Source organism: Cyclopterus lumpus, chromosome 9 (genome assembly GCF_009769545.1).
Source record: "Cyclopterus lumpus isolate fCycLum1 chromosome 9, fCycLum1.pri, whole genome shotgun sequence".
Classification (NCBI taxonomy): domain Eukaryota; kingdom Metazoa; phylum Chordata; class Actinopteri; order Perciformes; family Cyclopteridae; genus Cyclopterus; species Cyclopterus lumpus.
The window spans coordinates 889,529-907,589 of NC_046974.1; the positions used below are offsets into that span (position 1 = coordinate 889,529).

An 18,061-nucleotide genomic window follows, 5' to 3' on the forward strand; every position below is an offset into this window, starting at 1 on the left:
TGTGTGTGTGTGTGTGTGTGTGTGTGTGTGTGTGTGTGTGTGTGTGTGTGTGTGTGTGTATAGAGGGTGGAGCTGCAGCTTCCAAAATAAAAGCAGCAGGAAGAAAGAAATGTCAAGTACTAGACACCATATGCTCTATTGTATCTGAACACACACACGTATAGACACAAGTGTACTCTGTGTATAAGTACCTGTGTGTGTGTGTACTTGTACCTGCAGGAGGAGAAACCATCAAGAGCATCAACCAGCAGTCCGGGGCCCACGTGGAGCTCCAGAGGAACCCCCCCCCCTCCACCGACCCCAACACTCGGGTCTTCACCATCCGGGGTACCGCCCAGCAGATGGACCTGGCCCGCCAGCTCATAGACGACAAGATCGGGGTACGCAAACGAGCGCTCCTCCGCCATATCGTTGTTTAATGAGGTCGTTATCAATATTATTATTGATTATGACTTCCAGGAGGCTTTTATTGTCACGTTGCAAAAATAAATACTTAAACAAAGATGAAGATTTAAGGAGGAATGAGGAGATGATGCTGTCAAGATTTAAGGTGGCATGAGGAGATGATCCTGTGGAGATGTAAATTGGAATGAGATGATGCTGTGAAGATTTAAGGTGGAATGTGGAGATAAGGAGATGATGCTGTGAAGATTTAAGGTGTAATATGGAGATGATGCTGTGAAGATTTAAGGTGTAATGAGGAGATGATGAGATGCTGCTGTGAAGATTTAAGGTGGAATGTGGAGATGATCCTGTGGAGATGTAAGTTGTAATGAGGAGATGATGCTGTGAAGATTTAAGGTGGAATGTGGAGATGATCCTGTGGAGATGTAAGTTGTAATGAGGAGATGATGCTGTGAAGATTTAAGGTGGAATGTGGAGATGATGAGATGCTGCTGTGAAGATTTAAGGTGGAATATGGAGATGATGCTGTGAAGATTTAAGTTGTAATGAGGAGATGCTGCTGTGAAGATTTAAGGTGGAGATGAGATAATGCTGTAAAGGTTTAAGGTGGAATGTGGAGATGATGATGAGATGCTGCTGTGAAGATTTAAGGTGGAGATGAGATAATGCTGTAAAGGTTTAAGGTGGAATGTGGAGATGATGATGAGATGCTGCTGTGAAGATTAAAGCTGGAGATGAGATAATGCTGTAAAGGTTTAAGGTGGAATGTGGAGATGATGATGAGATGCTGCTGTGAAGATTAAAGCTGGAGATGAGATAATGCTGTAAAGATTTAAGGTGGAATGTGGAGATGATGAGCTGACTCTATGAAGATTTAAGGTGGATTGTTGAAATGATTCTGTGACGATTTAAGGTGGAATGTTCTAAGAATATATGCGTCTCTGGTCTTCAGGGTTCGGGGATCATGAGTAACGGAGGTTTTGGATTCAGTCCTTTCACTCAGGGACCTGCTGCCCACCAGAAGTAAGGCTCTGTTATTGATCTGATCCCTTTGAGTGTGTGATGATGATGATGATGATGATGATGATGATGTGTGTGTGTGTGTGTGTGTAGCTGTGGCAGCGGTCAGACCTTCCTCACTGGCGTTTGGGGAAACACCTACCAGACCAGCTGGCAGAACCCTGGACAACAAGACCCCGGTAAGTACCTCACATGACGTCATGAGACCACAGAGCTGTGAATGTAGTCCTGCCAGGCCGGTTCCTGACTTTAAGTTTTGGGGGCGGGGATTAAGGGGGGGGGGCAACTGGCCGGCCAGTGTTTCTGAATATGGATTGAGACGAGAAGGAAAGGTGATAAAACATCTTTGATGTGACGTGTCTTGACCAATCAGTGTTAAGATGTCTCCTGTGAAGGAGACATGGCATCTAGTGAAGGAGACGTGGCATCTAGTGAAGGAGACGTGGCATCTAGTGAAGGAGACGTGGCATCTAGTGAAGGAGACGTGGCATCAAGTGAAGGAGACGTGGCATCTAGTGAAGGAGACGTGGCATCTAGTGAAGGAGACGTGGCATCAAGTGAAGGAGACGTGGCATCAAGTGAAGGAGACGTGGCATCTAGTGAAGGAGACGTGGCATCTAGTGAAGGAGACGTGGCATCAAGTGAAGGAGACGTGGCATCAAGTGAAGGAGACGTGGCATCAAGTGAAGGAGACGTGGCATCAAGTGAAGGAGACGTGGCATCTAGTGAAGGAGACGTGGCATCTAGTGAAGGAGACGTGGCATCTAGTGAAGGAGACATGGCATCAAGTGAAGGAGACGTGGCATCTAGTGAAGGAGACGTGGCATCTAGTGAAGGAGACGTGGCATCTAGTGAAGGAGACGTGGCATCAAGTGAAGGAGACGTGGCATCAAGTGAAGGAGACGTGGCATCAAGTGAAGGAGACGTGGCATCTAGTGAAGGAGACGTGGCATCTAGTGAAGGAGACGTGGCATCTAGTGAAGGAGACGTGGCATCAAGTGAAGGAGACGTGGCATCTAGTGAAGGAGACGTGGCATCTAGTGAAGGAGACGTGGCATCAAGTGAAGGAGACGTGGCATCTAGTGAAGGAGACGTGGCATCTAGTGAAGGAGACGTGGCATCAAGTGAAGGAGACGTGGCATCAAGTGAAGGAGACGTGGCATCAAGTGAAGGAGACGTGGCATCAAGTGAAGGAGACGTGGCATCTAGTGAAGGAGACGTGGCATCTAGTGAAGGAGACGTGGCATCTAGTGAAGGAGACGTGGCATCAAGTGAAGGAGACGTGGCATCTAGTGAAGGAGACGTGGCATCTAGTGAAGGAGACGTGGCATCAAGTGAAGGAGACGTGGCATCTAGTGAAGGAGACGTGGCATCAAGTGAAGGAGACGTGGCATCAAGTGAAGGAGACGTGGCATCTAGTGAAGGAGACGTGGCATCTAGTGAAGGAGACGTGGCATCTAGTGAAGGAGACGTGGCATCAAGTGAAGGAGACGTGGCATCTAGTGAAGGAGACGTGGCATCAAGTGAAGGAGACGTGGCATCAAGTGAAGGAGACGTGGCATCTAGTGAAGGAGACGTGGCATCAAGTGAAGGAGACGTGGCATCTAGTGAAGGAGACGTGGCATCTAGTGAAGGAGACGTGGCATCAAGTGAAGGAGACGTGGCATCTAGTGAAGGAGACATGGCATCAAGTGAAGGAGACGTGGCATCAAGTGAAGGAGACGTGGCATCTAGTGAAGGAGACGTGGCATCTAGTGAAGGAGACGTGGCATCTAGTGAAGGAGACGTGGCATCAAGTGAAGGAGACGTGGCATCTAGTGAAGGAGACATGGCATCAAGTGAAGGAGACGTGGCATCTAGTGAAGGAGACGTGGCATCTAGTGAAGGAGACGTGGCATCAAGTGAAGGAGACGTGGCATCAAGTGAAGGAGACGTGGCATCAAGTGAAGGAGACGTGGCATCTAGTGAAGGAGACGTGGCATCTAGTGAAGGAGACGTGGCATCTAGTGAAGGAGACATGGCATCAAGTGAAGGAGACGTGGCATCAAGTGAAGGAGACGTGGCATCAAGTGAAGGAGACGTGGCATCAAGTGAAGGAGACGTGGCATCTAGTGAAGGAGACGTGGCATCAAGTGAAGGAGACGTGGCATCAAGTGAAGGAGACGTGGCATCTAGTGAAGGAGACGTGGCATCTAGTGAAGGAGACGTGGCATCAAGTGAAGGAGACGTGGCATCTAGTGAAGGAGACATGGCATCAAGTGAAGGAGACGTGGCATCAAGTGAAGGAGACGTGGCATCAAGTGAAGGAGACGTGGCATCTAGTGAAGGAGACGTGGCATCTAGTGAAGGAGACGTGGCATCTAGTGAAGGAGACGTGGCATCTAGTGAAGGAGACGTGGCATCAAGTGAAGGAGACGTGGCATCTAGTGAAGGAGACGTGGCATCTAGTGAAGGAGACGTGGCATCTAGTGAAGGAGACATGGCATCAAGTGAAGGAGACGTGGCATCAAGTGAAGGAGACGTGGCATCAAGTGAAGGAGACGTGGCATCTAGTGAAGGAGACGTGGCATCAAGTGAAGGAGACGTGGCATCTAGTGAAGGAGACGTGGCATCTAGTGAAGGAGACGTGGCATCAAGTGAAGGAGACGTGGCATCAAGTGAAGGAGACGTGGCATCAAGTGAAGGAGACGTGGCATCTAGTGAAGGAGACGTGGCATCTAGTGAAGGAGACGTGGCATCTAGTGTAGGAGACGTGGCATCAAGTGAAGGAGACGTGGCATCAAGTGAAGGAGACGTGGCATCTAGTGAAGGAGACGTGGCATCAAGTGAAGGAGACGTGGCATCAAGTGAAGGAGACGTGGCATCTAGTGAAGGAGACGTGGCATCAAGTGAAGGAGACGTGGCATCAAGTGAAGGAGACATAGAAACATTGCAAAGTCACAACATAAATTACATAACAGATAAAATACATAAAAAAGACAAAAGGCAACAGGACTAAAGCTCCGGATTCACACCAAAACAACAACAAGTGATATGAAGCCGCTCCAATTTCTCTCGCGAGTCTTCAAAGTTTCAAGGTTGATGAGCTCCTTTGACTTTGGAGGTGTTTGCAGTGCATTCCAAGCAGCAGGGGCAGCGAACTTAAAACAGTGCTTACCAAATTCAGAGTGAACTTTGGGCATAATTAATAAATAAAGCTCATTGGAATGTAAAGATGTAGTTCCATAAGTAGTGGGGGAGCAGACCCAAGATAGCTTTATGAATACAAATCAGCCAATGTATAAGGCGGCGTGCTGCCAGAGATGGCCACTCAACTGAGTGAGGGCTTTACAACCAGTGAGGAACCTGAAGGCACCATGACACACAGTGTGTAGAGACGCAGACAGTTTACTGGGGCATTCATATAGAAGAGATCACTGTGATCCAGTACAGGGAGGAAAGTGGTAGCAATCAACTTTTTTCTGGTAAAAAATAGAGAAACAAGATTTGTGATGTATTGACATAAATAACAAACAGAATCGGGCCCAGAACTGAGCCCTGTGGCACACCAGTAGAGACATTTAGCAGTGTGGATGAGCTGCCTTCAAAACAAACACATTGTTTTCTATTAGCCAGATACTTATTAAACCAGCCAACAGCCTGCTCAGATAAACCTATATCAAGCAGGCGTTGCTTCAGAATGGAATGATCCACTGTGTCAAAGGCCTTAGAAAGGTCAACAAAAGAGAGCTGTGCACACTTTCTTTTGATTCAGCCAGTCTATTATATAATGTGTGAGTGAGGCTGTAGTTGTGCTGTGTTGTTTCCTAAAGCCGGATTGATATGGGGAGAGAATGTTGTAAGTATGAAGAAAATCTTTCAACTGATCGTTTACTAGACCTTCAAGGACCTTTGACAGGATGGACAACGTGGAGATGGGTCGATAATTATTCAAGCAAGTAGGGTCCCCCCCTTTCAGAAGGGGAAGGACGTAAACGATTTCCCACATTTCAGGAATACAATTCGTGGTGATAGTGAGGTTAAAAAGATATTGGAGCGGTTTGGCAATAAAATCGGCTGCTAACTTTAAGAAATATGGTTCCAAGTGATCTGGGTCTGCAGATGTACTAATATCAAGAGAGCAAAGAGCTCTACGGACCTCTTCCACTGAAAACAACCTAAAAACAAAGGAAGGTTGACCAGCAGAGATGTGGCCTAGAGACATGGTTCCAACATCTGGGACAGAAGACGCAATATTAATGTATTTCTATGTATAAATACATGTACTTGTGTATTTCTATGTACATATACTGTATGTAGTCTATGGTGTCACCTCGTGGGGTTTCTGTTGATCCTTCAGAGCATCAGACTCACGGCTGTTTGTCTGTAGGTCAACAGAACCAACCTCAGAGCCTGATGGCCGACTACAGTAAGGCCTGGGAGGACTACTACAAGAAGCAGAGTACGCCTGTCTGTCTGCCTGTCTGTCTGTCTGCATGTCTGTCTGCCTCTCTGTCTGCCTGTCCGCGTGTCCTCTGTGTCGTGTCCTTTGTGTGTCCTCATGTCCTCTGTGTCGTGTCCTTTGTGTTTCCTCATGTCCTCTGTGTGTCCTTTGTGTGTCCTCATGTCCTTTGTGTGTCCTCATGTCCTCTGTGTGTCCTCTGTGTGTCCTGTGTGTCCTCCAGTCCTGTGTGTCCTCTGTGTGTCCTGTGTGTCCTCCAGTCCTGTGTGTCCTCTGTGTGTCCTGTGTGTCCTCTGTGTGTCCTGTGTGTCCTCCAGTCCTGTGTGTCCTCCAGTCCTGTGTGTCCTCCAGTCCTGTGTGTCCTCCAGTCCTGTGTGTCCTCCGTGTGTCCTGTGTGTCCTCCAGTCCTCTGTGTGTCCTCATGTCCTCTGTGTGTCCTCCAGTCCTCTGTGTGTCCTCATGTCCTCTGTGTGTCCTCATGTCCTCTGTGTGTCCTCTGTGTGTCCTCCAGTCCTCTGTGTGTCCTGTGTGTCCTCCAGTCCTCTGTGTGTCCTCATGTCTTCTGTGTGTCCTCATGTCCTTTATGTGTCCTGTGTGTCCTCTGTGTCCTCATTTCCTCCGTGTGTCCTCATGTCCTCTGTGTGTCCTGTGTGTCCTCCAGTCCTCTGTGTGTCCTCATGTCTTCTGTGTGTCCTCATGTCCTTTATGTGTCCTGTGTGTCCTCTGTGTCCTCATTTCCTCCGTGTGTCCTCATGTCCTCTGTGTGTCCTCATGTCCTCTGTGTGTCCTCCAGTCCTCTGTGTGTCCTCATGTCCTCTGTGTGTCCTGTGTGTCCTCCAGTCCTCTGTGTGTCCTCATGTCTTCTGTGTGTCCTCATGTCCTTTATGTGTCCTGTGTGTCCTCTGTGTCCTCATTTCCTCCGTGTGTCCTCATGTCCTCTGTGTGTCCTCATGTCCTCTGTGTGTCCTCCAGTCCTCTGTGTGTCCTCATGTCCTCTGTGTGTCCTCATGTCCTCTGTGTGTCCTCCAGTCCTCTGTGTGTCCTCATGTCCTCTGTGTGTCCTCCAGTCCTCTGTGTGTCCTCATGTCCTCTGTGTGTCCTCATGTCCTCTGTGTGTCCTCATGTCCTCTGTGTGTCCTCAGGTCCTCTGTGTGTCCTCCAGTCCTCTGTGTGTCCTCATGTCCTCTGTGTGTCCTCATGTCCTCTGTGTGTCCTCAGGTCCTCTGTGTGTCCTCATGTCCTCTGTGTGTCCTCATGTCCTCTGTGTGTCCTCCAGTCCTCTGTGTGTCCTCATGTCCTCGGTGTGTCCTCTATGTCCTCTGTGTGTCCTGTGTGTCCTCATGTCCTCTGTGTGTCCTCCGTGTGTCCTGTGTGTCCTCATGTCCTCAGGTCCTCTGTGTGTCCTCAGGTCCTCTGTGTGTCCTCATGTCCTCTGTGTGTCCTCAGGTCCTCTGTGTGTCCTCATGTCCTCTGTGTGTCCTCATGTCCTCTGTGTGTCCTCATGTCCTCTGTGTGTCCTCATGTCCTCTGTGTGTCCTCAGGTCCTCTGTGTGTCCTCATGTCCTCTGTGTGTCCTCATGTCCTCTGTGTGTCCTCATGTCCTCGGTGTGTCCTCATGTCCTCTGTGTGTCCTCTATGTCCTCATGTCCTCTGTGTGTCCTGTGTGTCCTCATGTCCTCTGTGTGTCCTCCGTGTGTCCTGTGTGTCCTCAGGTCCTCTGTGTGTCCTCATGTCCTCTGTGTGTCCTCAGGTCCTCTGTGTGTCCTCATGTCCTCTGTGTGTCCTCATGTCCTCTGTGTGTCCTCAGGTCCTCTGTGTGTCCTCATGTCCTCTGTGTGTCCTCATGTCCTCTGTGTGTCCTCATGTCCTCTGTGTGTCCTCAGGTCCTCTGTGTGTCCTCATGTCCTCTGTGTGTCCTCAGGTCCTCTGTGTGTCCTCAGGTCCTCTGTGTGTCCTCAGGTCCTCTGTGTGTCCTCATGTCCTCTGTGTGTCCTCATGTCCTCTGTGTGTCCTCATGTCCTCTGTGTGTCCTCCAGTCCTCTGTGTGTCCTCCAGTCCTCTGTGTGTCCTCAGGTCCTCTGTGTGTCCTCATATCCTCTGTGTGTCCTCAGGTCCTCTGTGTGTCCTCATGTCCTCTGTGTGTCCTCTGTGTGTCCTCATGTCCTCTGTGTGTCCTCATGTCCTCTGTGTGTCCTCATGTCCTCTGTGTGTCCTCATGTCCTCTGTGTGTCCTCATGTCCTCTGTGTGTCCTCATGTCCTCTGTGTGTCCTCATGTCCTCTGTGTGTCCTCAGGTCCTCTGTGTGTCCTCATGTCCTCTGTGTGTCCTCAGGTCAGTCGTCTCAGCAGAGTTCAGTTCCAGACTACACTGCAGCGTTAGCAGAATACTACAGACAGCAGCAGCCCTACCTGTGGAATGCCGCCCAGATACAGGTAACACACAGTACACCTGTTCTTCACCTCTACTGCACCTCTACTTCACCTGTTCTTCACCTCTACTGCACCTCTACTTCACCTGTTCTTCACCTCTACTTCACCTGTTCTTCACCTCTACTGCACCTCTACTTCACCTGTTCTTCACCACCTGTTCTTCATCACCTGTTCCTCACCTGTTCCTCACCTGTTCTTCATCACCTGTTCTTCACCTGTTCCTCACCTGTTCATCACCTGTTCCTCACCTGTTCTTCACCTGTTCTTCACCTGTTCTTCACCTGTTCTTCATCACCTGTTCTTCTTCACCTGTTCTTCATCACCTGTTCTTCACCTGTTCTTCACCACCTGTTCTTCATCACCTGTTCTTCACCTGTTCTTCATCACCTGTTCTTCACCACCTGTTCTTCATCACCTGTTCTTCACCACCTGTTCTTCACCACCTGTTCTTCACCTGTTCTTCACCTGTTCTTCACCTGTTCTTCACCTGTTCATCACCTGTTCATCACCTGTTCTTCATCACCTGTTCTTCATCACCTGTTCTTCATCACCTGTTCTTCACCACCTGTTCTTCACCACCTGTTCTTCATTACCTGTTCTTCATTACCTGTTCTTCATCACCTGTTCTTCATCACCTGTTCTTCATCACCTGTTCTTCACCACCTGTTCTTCATCACCTGTTCTTCATTACCTGTTCTTCATCACCTGTTCTTCATCACCTGTTCTTCACCACCTGTTCTTCACCACCTGTTCTTCATTACCTGTTCTTCATCACCTGTTCTTCATCACCTGTTCTTCATCACCTGTTCTTCATCACCTGTTCTTCACCACCTGTTCTTCACCACCTGTTCTTCACCACCTGTTCTTCACTACCTGTTCTTCATCACCTGTTCTTCATCACCTGTTCTTCACCTGTTCTTCACCTGTTCTTCACCTGTTCTTCACCACCTGTTCTTCACCACCTGTTCTTCACCACCTGTTCATCACCTGTTCATCACCTGTTCTTCATCACCTGTTCTTCACCACCTGTTCTTCACCACCTGTTCTTCATTACCTGTTCTTCATCACCTGTTCTTCATCACCTGTTCTTCACCTGTTCTTCACCTGTTCTTCACCACCTGTTCTTCACCTGTTCTTCACCTGTTCCTCACCTGTTCCTCACCTGTTCTTCACCTGTTCTTCACCTGTTCTTCACCTGTTCTTCACCACCTGTTCTTCATCACCTGTTCTTCACCTGTTCTTCACCACCTGTTCTTCACCACCTGTTCTTCATCACCTGTTCTTCACCTGTTCTTCACCTGTTCTTCACCTGTTCTTCACCTGTTCTTCACCTGTTCTTCACCTGTTCATCACCTGTTCTTCACCACCTGTTCTTCACCACCTGTTCTTCACCACCTGTTCTTCACCTGTTCTTCACCACCTGTTCTTCACCACCTGTTCTTCACCTGTTCCTCACCTGTTCTTCACCACCTGTTCTTCACCACCTGTTCTTCACCACCTGTTCTTCACCTGTTCTTCACCACCTGTTCTTCACCTGTTCTTCACCACCTGTTCTTCACCACCTGTTCTTCACCACCTGTTCTTCACCACCTGTTCTTCACCTGTTCTTCACCACCTGTTCTTCACCACCTGTTCTTCACCACCTGTTCTTCATCACCTGTTCTTCACCTGTTCTTCATCACCTGTTCTTCACCTGTTCTTCATCACCTGTTCTTCACCTGTTCTTCACCACCTGTTCTTCACCTGTTCTTCATCACCTGTTCTTCACCTGTTCTTCACCTGTTCTTCACCACCTGTTCTTCACCTGTTCTTCACCTGTTCTTCACCTGTTCTTCACCACCTGTTCTTCACCACCTGTTCTTCACCTGTTCTTCACCTGTTCTTCATCACCTGTTCTTCACCACCTGTTCTTCACCTGTTCTTCATCACCTGTTCTTCACCTGTTCTTCACCACCTGTTCTTCACCTGTTCTTCATCACCTGTTCTTCACCACCTGTTCTTCATCACCTGTTCTTCACCACCTGTTCTTCATCACCTGTTCTTCATCACCTGTTCTTCACCTGTTCTTCACCTGTTCTTCACCTGTTCTTCTTCACCTGTTCTTCATCACCTGTTCTTCACCACCTGTTCTTCATCACCTGTTCTTCACCTGTTCTTCACCACCTGTTCTTCATCACCTGTTCTTCACCTGTTCTTCACCTGTTCTTCACCACCTGTTCTTCACCACCTGTTCTTCATCACCTGTTCTTCACCTGTTCTTCACCTGTTCTTCACCTGTTCATCACCTGTTCTTCACCACCTGTTCTTCACCACCTGTTCTTCACCTGTTCTTCTTCACCTGTTCTTCACCACCTGTTCTTCACCTGTTCCTCACCTGTTCTTCACCACCTGTTCTTCACCACCTGTTCTTCACCACCTGTTCTTCACCACCTGTTCTTCACCACCTGTTCTTCACTTGTTCTTCACCACCTGTTCTTCACCTGTTCTTCACCACCTGTTCTTCACCACCTGTTCTTCACCACCTGTTCTTCACCACCTGTTCTTCACCTGTTCTTCACCACCTGTTCTTCACCACCTGTTCTTCACCACCTGTTCTTCACCACCTGTTCTTCATCACCTGTTCTTCATCACCTGTTCTTCACCTGTTCTTCATCACCTGTTCTTCATCACCTGTTCTTCACCACCTGTTCTTCACCTGTTCTTCATCACCTGTTCTTCACCTGTTCTTCATCACCTGTTCTTCACCTGTTCTTCACCACCTGTTCTTCACCTGTTCTTCATCACCTGTTCTTCACCTGTTCTTCACCTGTTCTTCACCACCTGTTCTTCACCACCTGTTCTTCACCTGTTCTTCACCTGTTCTTCACCACCTGTTCTTCACCACCTGTTCTTCACCTGTTCTTCACCTGTTCTTCATCACCTGTTCTTCACCACCTGTTCTTCACCTGTTCTTCATCACCTGTTCTTCACCTGTTCTTCACCACCTGTTCTTCACCTGTTCTTCATCACCTGTTCTTCACCACCTGTTCTTCATCACGTGTTCTTCATCACCTGTTCTTCACCTGTTCTTCACCTGTTCTTCACCTGTTCTTCTTCACCTGTTCTTCACCTGTTCTTCATCACCTGTTCTTCACCACCTGTTCTTCATCACCTGTTCTTCACCTGTTCTTCACCACCTGTTCTTCATCACCTGTTCTTCACCTGTTCTTCACGTGTTCTTCATCAACTGTTCTTCACCACCTGTTCTTCACCTGTTCTTCACCTGTTCATCACCTGTTCTTCATCACCTGTTCTTCACCTGTTCTTCATCACCTGTTCTTCACCACCTGTTCTTCACCTGTTCTTCATCACCTGTTCTTCATCACCTGTTCTTCATCACCTGTTCTTCACCTGTTCTTCACCTGTTCTTCATCAACTGTTCTTCACCTGTTCTTCACCACCTGTTCTTCATCACCTGTTCTTCACCTGTTCTTCATCACCTGTTCTTCACCTGTTCTTCACCTGTTCTTCACCTGTTCTTCACCTGTTCTTCTACACCTGTTCTTCACCTGTTCTTCATCACCTGTTCTTCACCACCTGTTCTTCACCTGTTCTTCATCACCTGTTCTTCACCTGTTCTTCACCACCTGTTCTTCATCACCTGTTCTTCACCTGTTCTTCACCTGTTCTTCATCAACTGTTCTTCACCACCTGTTCTTCACCTGTTCTTCACCTGTTCATCACCTGTTCTTCACCACCTGTTCTTCACCACCTGTTCTTCATCACCTGTTCTTCACCTGTTCTTCACCTGTTCTTCATCAACTGTTCTTCACCTGTTCTTCACCACCTGTTCTTCATCACCTGTTCTTCACCTGTTCTTCATCACCTGTTCTTCACCTGTTCTTCACCTGTTCTTCACCTGTTCTTCACCTGTTCTTCTACACCTGTTCTTCTACACCTGTTCTTCACCTGTTCTTCATCACCTGTTCTTCACCACCTGTTCTTCACCTGTTCTTCACCACCTGTTCTTCATCACCTGTTCTTCACCTGTTCTTCATCAACTGTTCTTCATCAACTGTTCTTCACCTGTTCTTCACCTGTTCATCACCTGTTCTTCACCACCTGTTCTTCACCACCTGTTCTTCATCACCTGTTCTTCACCTGTTCTTCACCTGTTCTTCATCACCTGTTCTTCACCTGTTCTTCACCACCTGTTCTTCATCACCTGTTCTTCACCTGTTCTTCACCACCTGTTCTTCACCACCTGTTCTTCACCTGTTCTTCACCTGTTCTTCACCACCTGTTCTTCACCACCTGTTCTTCACCTGTTCTTCACCTGTTCTTCATCACCTGTTCTTCACCACCTGTTCTTCACCTGTTCTTCATCACCTGTTCTTCACCTGTTCTTCACCACCTGTTCTTCACCTGTTCTTCATCACCTGTTCTTCACCACCTGTTCTTCATCACGTGTTCTTCATCACCTGTTCTTCACCTGTTCTTCACCTGTTCTTCACCTGTTCTTCTTCACCTGTTCTTCACCTGTTCTTCATCACCTGTTCTTCACCACCTGTTCTTCATCACCTGTTCTTCACCTGTTCTTCACCACCTGTTCTTCATCACCTGTTCTTCACCTGTTCTTCACGTGTTCTTCATCAACTGTTCTTCACCACCTGTTCTTCACCTGTTCTTCACCTGTTCATCACCTGTTCTTCATCACCTGTTCTTCACCTGTTCTTCATCACCTGTTCTTCACCACCTGTTCTTCACCTGTTCTTCATCACCTGTTCTTCATCACCTGTTCTTCATCACCTGTTCTTCACCTGTTCTTCACCTGTTCTTCATCAACTGTTCTTCACCTGTTCTTCACCACCTGTTCTTCACCACCTGTTCTTCACCTGTTCTTCACCTGTTCTTCACCTGTTCTTCACCTGTTCTTCACCTGTTCTTCACCTGTTCTTCACCTGTTCTTCTACACCTGTTCTTCACCTGTTCTTCATCACCTGTTCTTCACCACCTGTTCTTCACCTGTTCTTCATCACCTGTTCTTCACCTGTTCTTCACCACCTGTTCTTCATCACCTGTTCTTCACCTGTTCTTCACCTGTTCTTCATCAACTGTTCTTCACCACCTGTTCTTCACCTGTTCTTCACCTGTTCATCACCTGTTCTTCACCACCTGTTCTTCACCACCTGTTCTTCATCACCTGTTCTTCACCTGTTCTTCACCTGTTCTTCATCAACTGTTCTTCACCTGTTCTTCACCACCTGTTCTTCATCACCTGTTCTTCACCTGTTCTTCATCACCTGTTCTTCACCTGTTCTTCACCTGTTCTTCACCTGTTCTTCACCTGTTCTTCTACACCTGTTCTTCTACACCTGTTCTTCACCTGTTCTTCATCACCTGTTCTTCACCACCTGTTCTTCACCTGTTCTTCACCACCTGTTCTTCATCACCTGTTCTTCACCTGTTCTTCATCAACTGTTCTTCATCAACTGTTCTTCACCTGTTCTTCACCTGTTCATCACCTGTTCTTCACCACCTGTTCTTCACCACCTGTTCTTCATCACCTGTTCTTCACCTGTTCTTCACCTGTTCTTCATCACCTGTTCTTCACCTGTTCTTCACCACCTGTTCTTCATCACCTGTTCTTCACCTGTTCTTCACCTGTTCTTCATCAACTGTTCTTCACCACCTGTTCTTCACCTGTTCTTCACCTGTTCATCACCTGTTCTTCACCTGTTCTTCACCTGTTCTTCACCACCTGTTCTTCACCTGGTTCTGGCTTGGAGCTTTACTTTTGAAAGTTTTGCTGGATTTAAACACAAAGAAAGAAAAACAAACATTTAAGACATTAACTAAACATAATGGAACAAAGAAATGAAAATATGAATTTTAATAAATAATTAGAATAGAATGGCGTTGAATTAACTTTAATAACATTCAAGTAAAAGAACTTTCTTCTTAAAGAGCTCACTTCATTTCTCTAGATGTCGATGCAATCCTCTTTGTACTGTCAAACATGCACACAGTGACAGTAAGCCATATATATATATATATATATATATATAAATAAATAAAATCTGGTTACTGTAACTAGTGAATAACCTGACTGGGTTCACCTCCTAAATAATTCAAATATGCTAAAGTAAAATGTTGTTTTCTTTCGTGGTTATTTGTATAAAACACATCATTAAATATGCTTACATTAAAATATGTATAGATATTTCTAATATCTATTTTGTATTCATCTGAAAACATCTTTATTTAGTTTATTATTTAAAACTTTAACGTGACTGATTGTATTTAAATAATTCAGTCTTATATTTATATATATATTATTTAAATTAACCCATATATAAATATATATATTTAAATTGACATATGTATATATATTATTTAAATTAACATTTATATTTTTTAAGTTAACAGAACTCCAGTGAAATTGGGCGTAATGTTTGTCATTATGCATTTCATTTAAATGACCGTAAATCCATATAATCAATACGTTTACAGTGAATCAATGTTATATAAATGTATAATGACGTTTTCTTTATGATCCTACTCGACATGTATAATCTTTCATTCGACTCCTCGGCTGCCACAACGTCTAAACAGAACGAGGAAGAGCAATGATGTCATTTCCTGTCTCTTCAGGATCACTAGAGGCTCCTCCCCCTCCGCTCAAGGCCTGGGACGGTCTTCCACGGCAACCGAATCGGGGTTTCCTAGCACCGCTCTGCCGCTTCCTCCTTCTTTTTGTAGAGAGAAACTAAGGATTAACTGAAAAAATCACGAACTCTTTTCTTTTCTGTTTTTTAACCTTACAAAGTCGATATTTTGTCAGGCAGAGTTTTTGGGACTAGCCTCTGGTCTCTCTCCACAAGACCTGGTTTTTCTTTTGTTTTTCTTTTTTATCAAACTTGAACTTAAAGATGTATCAGTGTGGCTTTGAACAAAAAAAAATCCAGTATAATCTATATTTTGTCTAGTTTTATTTTCCAATAAGAAAACGGTATAAGGCTTAGCAGTCTTGAGTGAGAAAATCAGATATTATTATTATTATTATTGTTTATGATAATGTTTTAAAGCATGCGTCAGATTGTGTGTGTTGACTCTCAGTTATTTTATTTTATTTTTTTGGCATAGAAATATTTTAATAGCGTCAGATGGAAATTTAATGTTTTACAGACAAAAAATTGTTTTTGTACTAAATTCGTGCTCGCCGGGTCTGTTTGTTCTCGCTCTAATTTTACCTGTTCAGTCGCCATCTTGTTTTCCTTTTGGTTTGATGATAGTTCTTATCCTGTATCTCTAGACTCTTTAGTTTTTATGATGTACTGACGAATAAATGAGGATTTATATTGCGCTGTCTGAAGCCAGATCTCTCTGTGGTGGAACGGTTTGTCCTCCTTGGGATTCGAACCTCCAGCCGACGCCACGTTTCTCAGCTTTCGATTCTCAAACGGGGGGAAAAATTACCGTTTTCTTACAAAGTGAAACATTATTGTCGTAACTTTAGTTCTGCGTTTCTACTTTGTCGATTAGTTTGTAGAAGAGTTCGGAGCTGATCAATGAAGTTATCGACTCTATTAGCGATACATTGGCTAAACCGGCGCATTGGCTAAACGTGCAAGTTAGCAAAAAGATGTGCGTTACCTCAACTGTGTTAGCGGAGCGAGTGTGGCGGATGTTTATTAGCTGAGTTTTCTGAACAATACGCGTTTGTGTTGGCCGTTTGCGTTAGCTAGCAGACTGAGTTAGCTTTTACTGAACATGCACATTAACATTTTTCAGTTTTTTTTTTTTAGATATTGTGAATTTCTCCCATTTGAAAAAAATATATAATTAAAACTTTCAGCAAACTAGTGAAAGAAATGTCTCCAAAGATCATTGAAATAAAACCTGATAAACAGGAATAGAATCCACAAACTGCCATCCGCTAAAACTACCCGGCTAGCGAAGGGAGACGCATCTTTCAGTAACGTGTCCAAGTTCCCGAATTACGGCATTAGCATTAGCCGAACATTCGTTAGCTATGCTGTTATTCCTTAGCTAAGCTGAGCTCGGTGAATGTGTAGCTCAGCTAGCGTTAGCCTGCTGTGTGTTTAACGCTGGATTCTATTTCTCGAACATTCACGATTGTCGTTTTAAACACATTAACAAACATGGAAGTATTTTTTTCTCCTTTTCAATTCAAACCCGCGTGCCATTAGCATTTCTGATCTACCCGTTAGCTTGTTTAATGCACAAGGTTGTGATTTTGACTTTAAATTTTTGCCCCCCTTTGCATCCAGAGACATTTGTGTTCCTTCGTTGAAGTGCGATTCCTGCCTTCGCTGTTTGTGTGTGTGTGTTTGGGCGTTAGCTGGGCGTTGTGCGTTAGCGGTTAGCTCGTCGTGTCGACCACAGAGAGGTTTGTCTTACTTTGAAAGATCTGCGTCTGTTGAGTTGAATATTGAATCAGTGGTTCTGCGTCTTGTCTGTGTGATGATGATGATGATGATGATGATGATGATAATAATAATGACGACGATAATAATGAGTTCTCCTGTACAGGGGTCTATTTAAATCTCTATCCAGTTTTGAGTATTCAGTTTGTCGATAAGATAATATGGTTTGTGTAAATTTCCACTTCCTGGCGGGTGCTCTCCAGTAAAATGTACTTTGTGCTGTTGATTTTGTTTAATTCACATGTTGTCTAACAAAGCAAAGAGAAGCTGAGTTTTATTTTCTCAAGACTGCTAGGCTACCTGTCTCTCTTCTACCTGTCTCTCTCTTTTCGTCTGTCTGTCTTGGTCTGTCCGGGTGTCGGCACGTTCAATAAATTGTTGGGATTCGTGATGATTATCATTTCTCCACCGCGTCCGTAATCGGACCGCTTGATCACGTGATCGATCCCGCGGCTCGTTAGCGTGGCGGCTCCCAGACGAGGACGGCGTAGTGAGGTTTAACTCCCCAAAACATGACCGAACGAGCAGCGGAGTGGACGGCGGCTCAGGGCCCCGCGGGTCTGAACCGGTGACCTACCGGTCACACCGACGGCCCCGAACCAGCCCCGGACACTCCAGTAGCTCCTGCTAGTCCCTTTTTGGTTTCTGTTTTCTAACTGTAACCTGCAGATTTTTCTATTAGATTCTATCGACCGATAAGAGTTGTGTTTGAACCCGAGCCACGAGACTGTCGGTGGCCGAGGAAGAGGAAGATGATGAAGATGTTGATGATTAACATGAGGGCTAATAAACAGGCTCGTTCTTTCTGACCTGCTGTGTTTTCATGGATCCACTTCACTGGAGTCGAGGATTAAGTTACGAAATGCTTCCGATCACATGACGTAAATTAGTTTTTATCCAACAATTTCTGTTCAAGGACGATGTGAAGATGTCGTCGGTCTGATTCATGTTTAGTTAAATCACACTTTAGCTGGATTAAATCACACTTTAGCTGGATTAAGTAAGGCTTTTGCTGGATTAAATCACACTTTAGCTGGATTAAGTAAGGCTTTTGCTGGATTAAATCACACTTTAGCTGGATTAAGTAAGGCTTTTGCTGGATTAAATCACACTTTAGCGTGATCAATTCAGACATTAGCTGGATTAAGTCAGATTTAACCGTATTTTCAGATTTTAACTGGATTAATCAAACTTTAGCTGGATTAAATCACACTATCTGGATAAATCACAGTTCAACTGGATTAAATCACACTTTATCTGGATAAATCACACTTTAGCTGGATTAAATCACACTTTAGCTGGATAAATCACACTTTAGCTGGATGAATTAGACTTCA

The 18,061-nt window shown here is 45.6% G+C and overlaps 1 protein-coding gene across 11 annotated transcripts in view; it reads left to right on the forward strand.

Moving 5' to 3' along the window:
* The window catches only part of LOC117736059 (far upstream element-binding protein 3-like), a 34,285-nt gene extending 16,752 nt beyond the window's left edge, over nt 1-17,533 (forward strand). For 6 of the 11 annotated variants that reach the window (XM_034541073.1, XM_034541074.1, XM_034541080.1 and 3 more), the window contains 6 exons: nt 220-380; nt 1,358-1,428; nt 1,519-1,604; nt 5,795-5,866; nt 8,198-8,298; nt 14,890-17,533. In XM_034541073.1, coding sequence (XP_034396964.1) covers nt 220-380; nt 1,358-1,428; nt 1,519-1,604; nt 5,795-5,866; nt 8,198-8,298; nt 14,890-14,907 — 509 coding nt within the window. In that variant the 3' untranslated portion in view covers nt 14,908-17,533. Of the gene's footprint in view, nt 1-219; nt 381-1,357; nt 1,429-1,518; nt 1,605-1,798; nt 1,917-5,794; nt 5,867-8,197; nt 8,299-14,889 lie in introns of those variants that run through there. The other 5 variants (XM_034541079.1, XM_034541077.1, XM_034541075.1 and 2 more) reach the window with 4 other exon arrangements.
* Nucleotides 17,534-18,061: the final 528 nt, after the last annotated feature.